Source organism: Podarcis erhardii (assembly GCF_964252035.2).
Source record: "Podarcis erhardii genome assembly, chromosome: 3".
NCBI lineage: Eukaryota > Metazoa > Chordata > Lepidosauria > Squamata > Lacertidae > Podarcis > Podarcis erhardii.
In genome coordinates, this window is record NC_138507.1 from 3,432,548 (window position 1) to 3,447,972 (window position 15,425).

General features: G+C 41.4%; 1 protein-coding gene across 6 annotated transcripts; it reads right to left on the bottom strand.

Annotated features, from left to right (window-relative positions):
* Positions 1-887: 887 nt before the first annotated feature.
* LOC309338337 (uncharacterized protein) lies at positions 888-13,404 on the bottom strand. 6 transcript variants are annotated; one of them, XM_081855492.1, is made up of 10 exons: positions 12,988-13,086; positions 12,653-12,692; positions 11,360-11,692; positions 8,904-10,505; positions 8,071-8,136; positions 7,081-7,181; positions 6,239-6,327; positions 5,802-5,947; positions 2,759-2,911; positions 888-1,476 (listed from the first exon to the last, which is right to left on the bottom strand). In XM_081855492.1, exons 4-10 carry the CDS (start codon positions 10,402-10,404, stop codon positions 1,163-1,165), a joined length of 2,370 nt encoding a protein of 789 aa, XP_081711618.1. In that variant the 5' UTR covers positions 10,405-10,505; positions 11,360-11,692; positions 12,653-12,692; positions 12,988-13,086; the 3' UTR covers positions 888-1,162. The 6 variants fall into 6 exon arrangements, with proteins under 6 accessions (XP_081711618.1, XP_081711619.1, XP_081711617.1 ...); XM_081855493.1 differs by having other exon boundaries at positions 11,360-11,695; positions 12,988-13,079; XM_081855491.1 differs by lacking the exon at positions 11,360-11,692 and having other exon boundaries at positions 12,988-13,376.
* Positions 13,405-15,425: the final 2,021 nt, after the last annotated feature.

The window sequence follows — 15,425 nt, forward strand, 5'->3', positions numbered from 1 at the left end:
AAGAACTAGAAAGAGATTATTTTGGACACACAGATCAAAGATAACAATGTGTAAATGAAGAGCTACATTGAACTTCCTAAGTGAGAAGATATGGATTCTGGATGCGTGGGAAGAAGATTTGGGATTACCATCTAGCAGAATGGGAGGAAAGCTGGATATTTCTGGAGTGTATATGCTAAACATTTTGGCAGACAGAGAAGCAGAAGCCTCTTTTTTCTTTTAATCTTTACCTCCCTCTTTCCCCTCTTATTCACTGTTTTCGTTCTGATTGTTAATTTTTGATAGCACTTTATTGATTTTATTCTTGCACATGTTTTGATTTCTGAAGATTTATATCTGGGATAAATGAAGATACATGCAGAGGTGATGGATAGAAGAGAGGGACCAGTGTGAAAAACAGGCCAGAGGGGTTTTCCTCAGGGTGTGAGGCTGAGAAAGGGGGAAGCGAGAGCTGGAAGACTCACTTCTTTGCATGTGGAGTGAAGATTAAGGTATAATTATGATAGAGGGATATCTACATATAATTCTGTGTTTTATTATGATTGTTACTATTTTTTCTTCTCTTTTTCTATTTTCTTGTTCTTCTCTCTCCTCTGTTTCTTGTCTTTTTGATTCTATTTGCTCTAGATACTATTTTAATGTTTTGAGAAAACTTTAATAATAATCTTGGGGGGGGGGAGAATGGCAGGGGGGGGATTCCCCTTGGTTTACAGACCGCAACATATGCTAAATAAATAGCTGGTGTTGTCTAAGCTACCCACAAACTTTGTGAAAATAAATCAGGATGAACACCTGAATAAACAGGTTGTCCGGAAACAACCCTACAGCCTTTCCATTGCCCCATGCATTTATTTTGACTATTAACCAGGACACACAATTACACAAAGAGCAGGATATCAGGTTTATTAACAGTCATGAACAGAAGTCACATTCATTGCTGTTTATATATAAAGCCAGGCAGAAAATACAGTTGCCCATAAACTGAAGAAAAAAATACTATAAGAGTTACATTTTAATTAAGATATCAGGGAAAATGGGCAGAGAACAAGGGGTGATAAAAAGAATTCGGTAAGAACTGCTAAGAAACAAAAAGTTGCATCTACAAGAAATGAAAGGAGATTATGAATTGGGGAAGGGGGGTGCAACTAGTATTGCATTTTCTTTATAAACATTCAGACTGTTCAATAGATACTCTGTACGTTTCACTGGGGCTAGTTCTCTGTTGTAAAGGCCGTTCTGGCGACTTGGCTCTGAGTTTTAACAGGCCAGGGTCTAGACTAAGGAGAGGGTGGATGTTATTCTGATCAAATGATGTAGATGTCCCAGGCAAAGCAGCCTCTTGAAAGTGCAAGTCCTTCTTAGTAAATTTATTTTTTACTATGCTGCACAGCACACTGATCACCACTACAAGAGCACAGATGAAAAAAACAGTGGTACCTACAAGAATCTCGGTATAGCGGAACAAGGAGCTAATGCCTGCAAGACAAATAAAACTGCTTTGTTGAACTCGTTCTTTCCCGAATGCTTTTTGCGCACAAAAGCGACATTCAAAAGAGATCAGCCAACACATTATAGAACAAGTCAAGGATTCTAGGAGACCAACATTCACATTTCATGCTCCTCCACACTCAGGACAGGAGTTAACTATCTTAGGGTGAAGACACAACATTTTTAGAACATAGTAAGGCTAAATTTGGAAGTTCTCCTGCCACACGGAGTGCAAACATAACTTGCCCTCTTCTGGAAAATACAGCCCTGCTTTCTGCAGCCATTATGCACAGTTTGAATTTCTTTGTTTAAAAGCAAATCTGGGATAAAGCCCCCTGTCCATCAACACCCATAGGTCACTAACCATCACTTCCTTACACTGCTTAGGGCAGTTTTGCAACTATCAAAATGTTTTGCTGTTTCTTTCTTTTTCTTTTTTTATAAGGTTAAGGAAGAACATATAACAGAACATAATGCACATCACACCTGAAACAAAAGGAAGACAGCTCACACCAAGTGTGAAGCAAAACGCAGGACTGAAGGCTGAATCAGCATAAGGCTTGCTGGCACACATGCCTGAATATCTGTCTGTCATGCAAATTGTTAAGGCTAAGCTCACACTATTGAAGAACTCACCGTGACTGCTTTTTAAACACTGTGTCCACCTTCATCCATATATTCTCAGGTGATATGAACAGAAGCATAACTACATCAAAGACTTTCAGGAGCCACAGTACAACTAAAAAGGCATAATCTTACTCTGACAGCTTAAGAGGTTGCTACGGTAAACTGGCAGGTTGAATTTCCAATGCAAATAGCATACTTCTTCTAAGATGGACAATTATTTCAAACTCACCTTCTGTCTGATTCTACAAGATTTACTGTTCATAAGGAAAAAAAACCCTGCCGTAGGATGAGCCCAGTCTTGTGCCAGCTGGCTGGGGTTTAAGAAGAGGAATATACTTCCACATGCACATCCCACTACAAGCAAGGGAACATCTTCCAGATTAAGATGCGCACCCAACTGATATCCCATAGAACGGGAAGGGACACCTTCTAATGGTCCACTGTGTCTCTGTTTTATTTTGTGATAAGCATTTATATTTTAGTTTTAACATTTTAATGCAAACTGCTGTTATGTTAAGCAGCATAACATTTACTATTCTTACTAATTCTTTTTATTCTTATCCTTAAGTATTCTCATTCTAATTCCCAATACTAAATAAATAAATAAATAAATAAATCCCAAAGCAGATTTATAAATACATACCTGTCTGTGGATTATGAAAGCACAGGGTTCCTGAATTTTTTGGAGAACGATCCTCATAACCTTCTTTACATTGACATATATATGTACCATATCCATTGCGACAGATTGCCTTGTCACCACATAGCCCAATCCCAGAGCTGCATTCATTCACATCTGGCAGGTAGAGAGAGAATAAAATTGTTCTGCAGTAACATGGTTATTAACTTTGAATAGCATGTTTTCAGACTACCAGTCATATAAGCCACAGCTAACCAATTAAGTAGAGTTACAGATAGGTAGCCGTGTTGGTCTGCCATAGTCAAAACAAAATAAAAAAATTCCTTCCAGTAGCACCTTAAAGACCAACTAAGTTAGTTCTTGGTATGAGCTTTCGTGTGCATGCACACTTCTTCAGATACCTTTCGTGTGCATGCACACTTCTTCAGATACCTGAAGAAGTGTGCATGCACACGAAAGCTCATACCAAGAACTAACTTAGTTGGTCTTTAAGGTGCTACTGGAAGGAATTTTTTTATTTTGTTTCAATTAAGTAGAATTTAGTATGCACTGGAAGCTGTCTTACTGCCACTTATGTCTCCCATGGATTGGCAGAATAAACACCAAGACAACAGTCCTAAGTCACATAGGTGCAAGAAGAAACAAGAAGAAAAAAGATGTTACACAATCCCAGCTAAACAGATATAAACTAGAAACAACTGATGCAAACAATTCTGAAAACAGAGGACAAGTCAGAATAATAAAAATATAAATGAAAATGTTGGGGTATTCAATGCTATGGCATTCCATATGTATGGAATAAAATAGATTTTCATTAAACGTTGGCTTTTCCTGATGTTAAGGATTAGTCTTTGCATGCACAAAGCTTTTATTAGCCAGCTACCTTTTTACATATGAGCATTGCATGCAGTATTTGAAGTATTATAGCTGATTAATTTCCCATCTTCTCCTTTTCTTCACCTCTTTCAGTAGACATTAAAAAAAAATCCCTCCCACTTTTCCTGTAGCATTCATTCTATGGTACCCCACCCCACGCCCAGCTCTTTCACTCACAATGATCACTTCATGGTTATGCATGTCACAAGCACTTCCTCACAGGTGGAAGCACTGTGCAACCTCCATGATGGCTGCACCAGAAATCCTGCTCAAGCATGTACTTTGCATGTGGCGCACCAGAATGTCAACAAAATTGGCTGAAATGTCAAGGGTGGATGATCTTCACCACCACTAGCTTTTTAGCTTGACAACACTAAAGCTCCATCTGCACTATACACCTAAAATCATTGTTATACCACATTAAACTGTCATGGCTTCTCCAAAAGAATCCTGGGAACTGTAGTTTGTTGTAAGAAGACCCCTATTCCCCTCACAGAGCTAAAATTCTCAGAATTCCCTGGAAAGGATTGGCTGTTGCTGTTTATGGCGTGAAGGCAGCCATAAACAGATTTGCCCAGCACACTTCCGACCAGACTCTTAGCAGAGCTGAAATACAGTCTGCAGCTAAGCGTGAGGAAATTGGCCCTGAGTCTTGATTGATGAGACAGATTACTTTATTGCCTGTCATTAAACTTAACAGTTGCTATTTACAGAAACTACTGCGGATCCCTGCGGCAGATCTGCTTGCATCTTCTCAGCAGATCAAAACCGAACCTCTCTCTTAGTCACTCTCACATAATGCGCTGCGCGTGCCCATGACTTCACTGTCTTATCTTTGCACCAGTGTAAACAATCCAGCTTCACAACCAGAGTTTCATTTTACATGCAGAAACTCAGGAAGACAGTTCTCTGAAAACGAATGACCAGTACCCCCAACAAAATCATGCTGAGAATTGTAGCTCCGTGAGGAGAAATAGGGGTCTCTTAGCAATTCTTAGCACTCTTAACAATCTGCAGTCCCCAGGGATGCCATAACTTCTTAAAGTGGTATGATCCTGCTTTAAATGCATAATGCAGTTGGGTCATGGACACTGAGGGGATAACCCATAGTCTTCATGTACATGGTTTTAACAATGACTTGCTTTGGAGCAGGACCTGTCATTGTAAAATAAAGTGCTAGAAGCCAAAGGCGAATGTGCTTCAAACTCCCATGAGGGGAAGGCAGATGGAGAAACAAGATGATTTGGAAAGAAGCAACTTTTGGGAAGAAGAGTTTGGATTTGATATCCTGCTTTATCACTACCCGAAGGAGTCTCAAAGCAGCTAACATTCTCCTTTCCCTTCCTCCCCCACAACAAACACTCTGTGAGGTGAGTGGGGCTGAGAGACTTCAGAGAAGTGTGACTGGCCCAAGGTCACCCAGCAGCCGCATGTGGAGGAGCGGGGAAGCGAACCCGGTTCACCAGATTACGAGACTACCGCTCTCCCCACTACACCACACTGGCTCTCAGTGGGAAAGAGTTACACATGCCACCTAATGGCTTCCCTACTCCAAATTTTCCTCTCTTGAAGAGAAAAGCAGGTATTAGGCTTTTGTTGTATGCTGTAGAGTTATGTGGGTTAAACTGCATGCAATAGCTGGCTTGCATACTTCAACTGATACCAACTAGAATGAAGTTTCAGTTCCATTTGATGCCATGTAATCAACTTCTAAATTGATTTAGGAGACAGTGACACAATGTTAAGGTGTATTTCAACATCACACTATTACAATCGTTCTGTCTGCAAAAGCACTTTTGCTTGCATGATGGAACAATAACCCTCTGTTTGCTGTTCTGGGGGATCTCCTGACCCCCCAAGCCTATTTGGGAGAAGCCCTCTTGTGCTGGTGAAAGACCTTGTGCTGGCTCTTCATTAAAGTTGAATCCAGCCCTATGTGATCAGCTTAATTGTTCTGTGGATTAAAGGGCTATTCTTTCCTCTTGCCTTCACTGATGCAAAAACCGCAATCCCAGAATTTTATTCACTGAATGATTAAAGTTTCTTTTTTAGCTAGTGATAGGAAGACCTGTGGAATTTTTCCGCCTTACTCCCCCATCCCAGACCTCCCCATCTCTATCTAACTTGTTATTTTATACCACCCATAAATAGTGTAACACTTTTTACACACCTCTCACCACAACTGTCTGAACCTTGCCAACTTCCACAGATGTTCCACCAAGGTCTTCCAGTTGCAAATGCAATAAGTGAGATATATTCTTTTCTTCTGGTGTTAGATGGAGCCAGAACATGAATATCAGGTTCGGACCATTTTGTCTACATATAAAAATTAGTATAAAAAGTATTAAGTTCAAATGAGTGAGTACATTAACACTTCCCTTCTCTAGTAGCTGAGCATATATAATAAAGGTATTATCTCAGCTTGGGAATAAGAAGACGGAAGATAAGTTGCAGGTTTACTACAGAGAAGGAAGGAAGAAGGGTTGGAAATAATATTGTTGGCTTTTCCTCATTAAGTGCAACTGATAAAGAATAGCATGCAAATTCAGGGTGCTTTAAACCAAGTTGGTTACCATTTTAGGGCAAGCTATAGCTTAGTTGACATACCTATCAGTTTCAGTTTCTTCTTTCCTTATAATTTCCTTTAACTTGACTTCCTTGACTTTGATTGAGAGGAGTTTCACTTTCTCTTGCACCTGAAAAAAAAGCAGCCCAACTGTGGGTTTATATTACAGACAACCAATGGTTAAATCAATGGCAACAGAAACAAAGGTGCTGATAGCATAATTAATATCCTGTTAAAAATAACAACAAAAGCCTCACCCAAGTATGGTGGACCTCAGTTTTTCCTACTATGGGACAACTACATAAGTATATGTAATATAAAAATAGTATTTTGTTTTTATAACTTTACTTCAAGTGTTTCAATTGCACCTATAATAAATATGTATTATATATCTATTATATCTCTTCAATAGGTTTCCACTCTTCTTTTCCTTCTTCTAACTCACAAAATTCTTACTCCATTTCTTAATATCAACATCTCTTAGTCACTCTGAATCTCTTTCACAAAAACTCTTATTATTCCAAAAATAGTGAATGCTCACCATTTCCCCAAATATGTCTATTTCCTTGTGTGCCTTCTGGTGATTCTGTGTGCTTCCATTTTATTCGTCACAAAAAGGTGAAAATCCAACCTTTCTGCTGTCATTAATTTGTCTGAATACCCATGTTTAACTAACTGTGCACTGTGAAAATCTATTAAACTCATTTTGTGGAACTGACATGATACCAGCATCAACATGACGTGCCACAGGCGAGGTGTGCCCCCACCTCAAAAATAAAGAACTAAAATCGAGGACTTGAAGCTCCTCTATTAAAAGGACTGACATATAGCATTACAAAAACAATTGGCTTTACCATACAACCAGTGCCATTTGTTTTCTTACCTGACTCTTAATAGAGTCTATGAGACCTTTTTCCAACTCACTTCCAATGGGAGAGCTCCATCCTTTGTTTTCTATACCAAAACTTATTTCAAACAGAAGATCTGCAGAAGGCCCAAAGATTGCCGAAGTACAGTGAGGATACAGAAAATAGCAGAGCAATTCCTACAGCTTGCCACCGTATTTAAAGCTAACAGCCCCCTAAGCCAGTGTGGTCTAGCGGTTAAGATGTCAGACTAGGACGTGGGCTACCAGGGTTCAAATCCACACCCAGCCATGAAGCTCATTGGATGACCTTAGGCCAGTCACAGTCTCTCAGATGGACCTACCTCACAGGGTTGTGGTGGGGATTAAATGAGAAGGAGAAGCATGTATATCACCTTGAGCTCCTTGGAGAAAAAGGTGAGATATAAATGCAGTAAATAAATAAGCACAAAGGGAAGTGTTCCCTGCACCCAGACGGCCTACTTGCAGCATGAGTATCATTGGTTTAACAGTCAGTGATGTATCAGGTCACCCAACGATTTAAAGGATCTACATTGGCTCCCAGAGCTGACCTTTAAAGCCCCAAACAGCCTTGGCCCAGTATACACAAAGGAGTGTCTCCACCCCCATTGTTCAGTCTGGACACGGAGGTCCACCTCCAAAGACCTTCTGGCAGAAGTGAAGCTACAGGGAACCAGGCAGAGGGCCTTCTTGGTAGTGGTACCCTCCTTGTGGAATGCCCCCCCATGAGATGTCAAGGAGATAAATAACTACACAACTTTGCAAAGACATCTGAAGGCAGCCCTGTATAGGGAAGTTTTTAATGTTTGATGTTTTGTTATGTTATTTCATCTGTTGGAAGCCACCCAGAGTGGCTGGGGCAACCCAGTCAAATGGGTGGGGTACAAATAATAAAATTATTATTATTAATTATTATTAAACTACACTGGGAAAGCAAGTTTTTTAAAAGTTCTTCCAGCCTTGAGGAAGGGGATATGGAAATGTTACCTCCAGGATTGTGCTCAGATTCCAGTACAAAATTATTGTCATGGGGCTTCAAAACAGAATCCCTCTCTATGGAAGAAAGACAACGGAAAAATATCAATCTAGTATCCGGAACATGAGAGTTCTAGTGCAACGCCCATAAACACCATCAAGTCAGAACTGTATCTGACTCACATGTACAGTACATACAGTTTATTGTAAACTACAATACCCTAGCCCCATATGCAATATGTGGAATGAAAATACACTTTATGCTTGCACACATGTTGTTTATATACACATGTTGTTTAAAACATTTTTCACTGAACACAAGACACCTGACAGCCTTCAGAGAATTGTGGCATAGTCTTTTGTGGACTAGAATATCACTTGGTAGGCGAATATAGACACAAACACAAAGAAAGAGAGAGAGAGAAAACATAGTTGTCGTTTTGTCAAACAGTAGGGTTCCATTATCAATCAATCAATCAATCAATCAATCAATAAAATAAAAACAATTAAATGCAAACAGTACAGAGTGACAATTCTGCAAAGGAAGAGCAGTGACCATTCATAATAAAAGTGACTGACCAGTACTGAATGAGTGGGGGAAATTCAATGTGTGAAGCAGCTCGGATTTAGAGTGACAATTTTGTTTCGTTTGCCAACAGTTACTGACTCCCCCTCCTATATCAAATACTAGAAAAAGCTGAAAACCACACACAGCTCAATGGAGTTAAGCCAGATTTCTGAAACACACAGGCTAGCAAGGATTTCTTCTGTAATTTCCCCAATTAGCTCCATGCATTTACCAGCCTCAGTTGATAGATAAGCAGTTTAGAGGTAACAAGACTTACCATAGGAATTATTCTCTGCTTTCAATGAAGTTTTATGACTTGACACCTGAGCAGAAGGTGAGTAGGGAGGATTTGGGTTTGTACGCTTCTTTTGCAGTCGCTCTGCGTTTCTGGTTACTGGATTGTTGGGAGGCGAAGTAGAAACTGCCTCTACTTGGGTACCTTTTGAGTTCTTTGAGGGAACAGCCTGGAAATTTGTAGCTGTAGTGGTTGTGGGGCCCAAGACTTTCCTATTAAGCATCCTTAGAGAAGGTGCAGGAAGCACATTAGGGTACCCTACAGTGGTCAGATAGGTTTTTGGCTTGGCTGTAGGAATGCTTGGCATTTCTGTAGTGAGCTGCTCTGCTCCACGAGAGTCATTTTTTCCTACAGCAGTAGTCACTGCTATGTACTTATCACTGTTGCCATTCTCTTCTCCAAAGGCTTGATTGTTCCTCTGCTCTCCTGTATATACTTCCTGCAGTTCCAAGTGTTGAAATTCCATTTCATCCATGATTTTCCTGGAGAACTCAGAATTAGTCAGCAGTGAGTGAGGAACCTGTTCTTGCTTCTTCTCTGGGATACTTTTAGGAGGTGAAAGTGGAGTTCTCTGATCTTCCATGAACATTTGTGGAAAAGTAGTGCCACTCAAGGCAGATGTTCCTAATATTGTTCTCCCAGTATTGCTCATGTACGCTGGCTTCCAGCGTGTGGTTCTGTGCCCACTATTTTGAAGACTGACAGATTCAGTGACAGTTCCATGACCTTTCATTGCCACCAATTTTGTCATCATTCTGACCTTTTGGGACACACGTAGTGTGGCTGAAGAGGCAATTGGCTTGTACATGATTGCTTTGTCTTCATTCTCAATACTGCTTGATTCTAAGACTAGAGTTTTCTTGAAGTTGCTGGAAGAGGTTTCATTCCCATTCCCAATGTCATCAATAGTTGGCTTAGCAACATGTATCCTCTTTATATCAAGAGGTTTCAAGGTAACTTTTTTTTTGGTTTTCAAGAGAGAAACCGTAGGCTGCAGGAATGATTCTAAGCTTGTAGCCTTGCTATTTCCCCACCACCTCTCTTTACTAGTCGCAGGAAGCCCATTTTCGCTGCTAGTGTTTACAAAATCCAAAATATGCTGTGAGTGCATTATAAAAGACTTGGGAGAAAGTCCAGCACTGCTGTTAGATTTCACAACTCGCCTCTCACCACCAGTAAAAGTTTCATAATCTTCAAATACATAATACCGTCCTTTAAAATATTTATGACTATGGTTGTGAGAAGACATTGTTGACAAAAACACTATATGGACAGCCACAGCCTGTGCAGCAAACACCAAAGTACCATGGTTTCTGCATGCATAAGTTACTTTGCTTTCAACACTTGATAAGACTCCTTGGAATATGAGCTTATCCTGATTTTCTTCACATTGTGAAATCCCTTCAAATCCTTCTATGTAAATCAAGATGTGCTTGTGAGGACCAGCCCAGATAGTCCAGTTGCACCAGCTGTTGCCTGGCATCCTGCTCAGATCTGGAGGAGAGAAAGTTCCAGCATCACCCTCCAAGACAGCGTGGCAACTTGTTACAGGAAGATACACCAGCAGCCAAGGGAATCCCAATTCTGTAGGTGGAAGATGAAAGAAGGTGTACAATCACCATCACTTTGGGCTCATCCACACTTCCGCTTGTTCGGAGCCTAGAAAGCATGGGTCCAAGAGGTTTTCTGCTTGTCCTATGCTTTCTTGGCACAGGTCTGAGTGGTTTTGCCTTTGTCCCACCATTTTCCTCCTGAAAACCTGCTCTTTCAAGCTAATCAGAATAGATGGCAATTTGCGAAAAAACCAATTGCCATTTGTTCCAATTCAGCACTAAACTGCAGGTTTCTTCAGAGGTTAGTGGCAGAACAAATGGAAGTTTGGAGGATCCATTTATTGAGCACGATTGGTTTATTGCAGGCATAGGCAAACTCCGGCCCTCCAGATGTTTTGAGACTACAATTTCCATCATCCCTGACCACTGGTCCTGTTAGCTAGGGATGGTGGGAATTGTAGTTCCAAAACATTTGGAGGGCCAGAGTTTGCCTATGCCTGGTTTACTGCATTAGAAGAACGACAATAAAATTGCTAGCACATTTGCAAAGCTAAGTAGGGACTGGCCTGGTTTCTTGGCCTTTATTCAATGCTTTGAGCATCTGGAAGCACTTCATACATTGTATTAGTTATGCTTATGGCACTCTGGCCAGGCAGTTTGGCGTTCTACCTGTTTTGCAGTATAGCCGTATTGCTCACAGGCCAACTATAGGCCTACAATAGACAAAGAGAGACAGCATAAAAGATCTGCTCAGACAAGCTCCCCTTGCCCCCCAACACACACCCCAGAAGCAGACTGCTGATGTTGACAGATCACTGGTTGGGGAACAAGTGGAAGCCTGCCTGAGTTTCGGCAACTTCAAAATAATGCTGACTCTGGACACACCTTGCGAGGTAACACAACTGCTGAACAGTTGGCTTGCGATTTGCCAGTTTTCAAGGCAAGAGAAAACATTTCTGAAGATTTATCACAGGGCCACTTCACACATCCTTTCCAGAGAGAGAACAACTCCACATCATCCAGGGTTAAGAATGAAGCTGAAAAATCATTTTATTTTACTTCTTGGCAAATACGTGCAGTTGGCATGTATGTCAAAAGCTGACAGCACTTGCTCCTTGGTGCTGACTGGAGGCCACTGTTGTGGTTGTGACAGTATGGAAAACACCACACTAATCTTCTGACACCAACCAGTCAATCATTGTGCCACTTGGACAAAATCTGCTGAAGAAAATGTTGGAAGTTTGTATTTCCTATCCCATTTGCTGTAAGCTATCAAGAGCACAAATACAACTATCCGAGAACTATAGGTAGTCGATCAGGGTTATATGTTTCAGAAATAACAGCCGCCATCTTGCACCTGAGCCATCACATCCAGTAATGGGATTTGCTTTGCTTGACTTCTCCTTCTTATGGCTCTGTTTGCAGCTTCAAGGCACTGAACCCAACACCTCCCTCCCAAGGGCTCCCAACACAGAGAGATGCCAGGGCTGTGGTGCTACAGCCCCTCCAGTTCCTCAGTTAATCTGAATCTTCTCATTGCTCAGCTGCAAAGTTCATAACCTATGTAGCTGAGCCTGAAATATTGGCTTGAGGAAAACTGGCAAAGAATAAATCAAATCACAGAATCCCACTGGTGGTCATCTGAGGGGCATGAAAATACCAGTTCTGCAAAATTCAAAGAGCACCCTAAAGCTGGAATAGGAGAGGCAGCTGTTTCTGCCATGGGAGTAATGTGATACTTTAGAAATAAACATAATGTAAATACTGCCCTGTGGGCACTTGTGCATTTAAAGTGTGGGGGATACAAAACAAACTCACCACCTATCCTTCCCAGATTTAAAACAGGGCCTGAAATTTTCTCTAGCCGTTCTCCCTCTTTGTTTTAGCAGAGCCCAACCCAAGGGCTTAGTCGGGAAGAACAGCAGCAGCAGAAATCCATTGCTCACAGGCTCCTTGGCCGGCAGCAGCCCCACTCCCCATCCTGGAAGGAAGACAACTAGCCTCTAGGGATTACATTACCATTTGAATCATCCCTTTGGTACTGAGCCTGCCCTGCAGCCATACTGCACACCCCCTCCAACGTACACAAATCCCAACAATACTTGTGCACAGTACAAAATTGCTGTCAAACCCATGAATGAATCACCTTGCTCCTTCACTGTCAATTTTAAAGCTCACCTGATTTTGATTCCTGGGATCCATTAAGACTTGTGTCGGCCTAAAAAGAAAACCAAGGGATTTACTCTTATTGTTATGCAAGTATAGCACAGATACAAGCGCTTTCCCCTACACACAGTCATTCCAGGGCTCACTGCTTATTAAGTGCCAAAATCCCCTTAACTCCGGGAAGTGCACAGTTTACTTTACAGAGGAAATGGTGTGTTTATTTAACATATGTGGCTATTTCTATCAGAGGTACATGGGATATAAATGGAAGAATGAGGCACTTACATGAAGCCCTCTTGGGGCAAGAGGTGTTTTGACTTGACTCTTAGGACAACACCAATACTCACCCATTCATCATGTTTTCTTACATCAAAGTTTGGCGTTGGGAAACCCCTGGAAGGTTGATTGGTAGTTTCCTTCCCTAACGAGCAAGAGCAAAGCAAAAGAAGAAATAGTGCCAGTGGAAAAAGCAACTTCATCCTAGAGTTTGACCAAGCCCCTCCATTAAATATCTCCACAGTTGCTCCTTTCCTAAACCATTCAGTGTCTGCTGCAGCTGCTTCCCTTTCTCTCTCTTAGGGAAGCCTGTTGCCGGAATCTCTCTCACTTTTCAAGGCCAGACAATTCTCCCTCCACCCAAAAGCACTCTATTATCCAATCAGATGACAAGGTGCCAAGTAGCACTAATTAAATAGTTGAGGGCTCACCTGCTTGAGAGGATGTTTGCATGCTTACTTGGAAGTAAGTTTCACTTTGCTTAATAAGCCAAGCCCCCAAGAAATAAGTTTGCAGGCAGACATAAACACAAATGTGGCGTTTGCTAGCTGTGGACTGTACTCTCTAAGTTGTTGTAAAACATGCCTTTAAATTTGAGAATAAAGATTGTTCCTATTTATACCATTCCCAGAGAGGTTCATGAGGCACCTGCTCTGTATTCTTTTTAAAGGTAAAGGTAGAGGTACCCCTGACCATTAGGTCCAGTCGCAGATGACTCTGGGGTTGCACGCTCATCTCGCTCTGTAGGCTGAAGGAGCCAGCATTTGTCGCAGACAGCTTCCAGGTCATGTGGCAAACCAGAGCCGCGCACGGAAATGCCGTTTACCTTCCCGCTGGAGTGATACCTATTTATTTACTTGCACTTGATGTGCTTTTGAGCTGCTAGGTGGGCAGGAGCTGGGACCGAACAACGGGAGCTCACCCCATTGTGGGGATTTGAACTGCCGACCTTCTGATCAGCAAGCCTGGGGGGTGGGGGTGGGAAATACCCTGGGCTTTTTAGGGGCTTTTAATAGATTTTGTGGGGCTTCCTAAAGTCCTACCTGTTGCTCTTATTGATTCATCTCTCATGTGATGTGTTTTATATTGCTTTATATTATCTATATTAACCATTTTTATGTACATGATGCCTCGAAGTGAACTTCAGTCATGGGGTGGCATAGAAATATTGTTAATAAATAAAATACATGTTTATTCAGGAAATAAATACTTCGCTAAAGAAAATCCAATGGAGTTAAATGACATTCTCAATGACTACATAGTATTAGTATGAATTTGAAGTCAAATAATAGAATAATGTATGACACACATACCATAAAGGACCAAGGCCAATAAACCTAAGATTTCCCAAACCCATGTTGGTAAGTTTCGGCACAGCACTTACAACAGCCCCACCTTTTAAATGGTGCATTATTGGTACCAAAAAGGCTTTTAAATGATATACAGTAAAGCTTGTCCTCTAGCTCCCTCTGGTGGCCATGTGTTGTTTTAGCACCAAAGAAAGCCGATAGCTGAGTGGGCAAAGCACCATCAGCGGCAGCACAGATGACATTTCCCAAGAAATCAGTATGCTCCCTACTTAAACATTAAATGAGAATATTGTTTTCATGCTCCTGTATTACTTCCCACCAAAATATATATCCGTCAAGTGTATTAACATTTTTTAAAAAACTGGTTAATTGTGTTTCAATGCATTTATTATTTCCTAACAAGAAATGCAACTTGCAATATAGCACAACTTAGTAGCTGACTGATCAAAATGGTATTCTTACAGCATTTAGTAGGGCAGACTTTTCTTGGAAGATGAAGGCACAGGGAAAGTTTTGTATGCCTAGTATCTCTCTTCATGCAAGCAGTAACAGTAGGAAAGCCTATTGAATTCAATGGGGCCTGCTCCCAGGTAAGTGGGGTTCAGAATGCAGCCTAGGCTAGCTGAACCCACATTCCACTGAAAACAACGGGGAAAGTTAGTCATGACTTAAGTGCCAGTTCAGCTCATAGTATGGAATGTCAGAAAACTCTTGGCAACTTTAATGAAATATCCTTAGGCTCCAATCTAATGTACTTACCTGGGAGCAAGCCCTACTGAACACAATGGGTCTTACTTCCGAGTAAACATGCATAGGCTCAGGCTATGAGTTGACCACAAGCCTAAATACAAAAGCAGCTCTCTAGATTGCCTGGCCTCTTGTTGCTGTTCAGAGATGGCGCATGGAAGAAGACACTCATGTAGCATATATCATGCACACAGGTTGGAAATGAAAGTCTCAGCTCAGCCACCTATAGGGCTATGGACTCCTCACTACCTCTCAGCCTGAGGTCAGACAGCTGATGCAAATAGAGAGTCTTGGATCCATGGGCAGAAGCTGCTCCTGTTCATGGAGCAGACGCCAGGTGATAAAAGAAAAGGGATGTTTTGTCCATTGAAAAGTGCCACTGAGGTGATAAGAATACTTTTACTGATCCCAATCCTGTAGCTTCAGTAGTTGCCTCCTGGGTCTCACCTACA

Bases quoted from the DNA above. Each gene is read 5' to 3' on its own strand.
- LOC309338337 (XM_081855491.1), bottom strand. From the start codon at position 13,119: ATGAAGTTGCTTTTTCCACTGGCACTATTTCTTCTTTTGCTTTGCTCT. The intron at 5,948-6,238 runs GTATGTCAACTA...TTTTATATGTAG, and splicing joins GAAGAAACTGAAACTGATAG to ACAAAATGGTCCGAACCTGA. The intron at 2,912-5,801 runs GTGTGTAAAAAG...TCTACCTGCCAG, and splicing joins TCAGACAGTTGTGGTGAGAG to ATGTGAATGAATGCAGCTCT.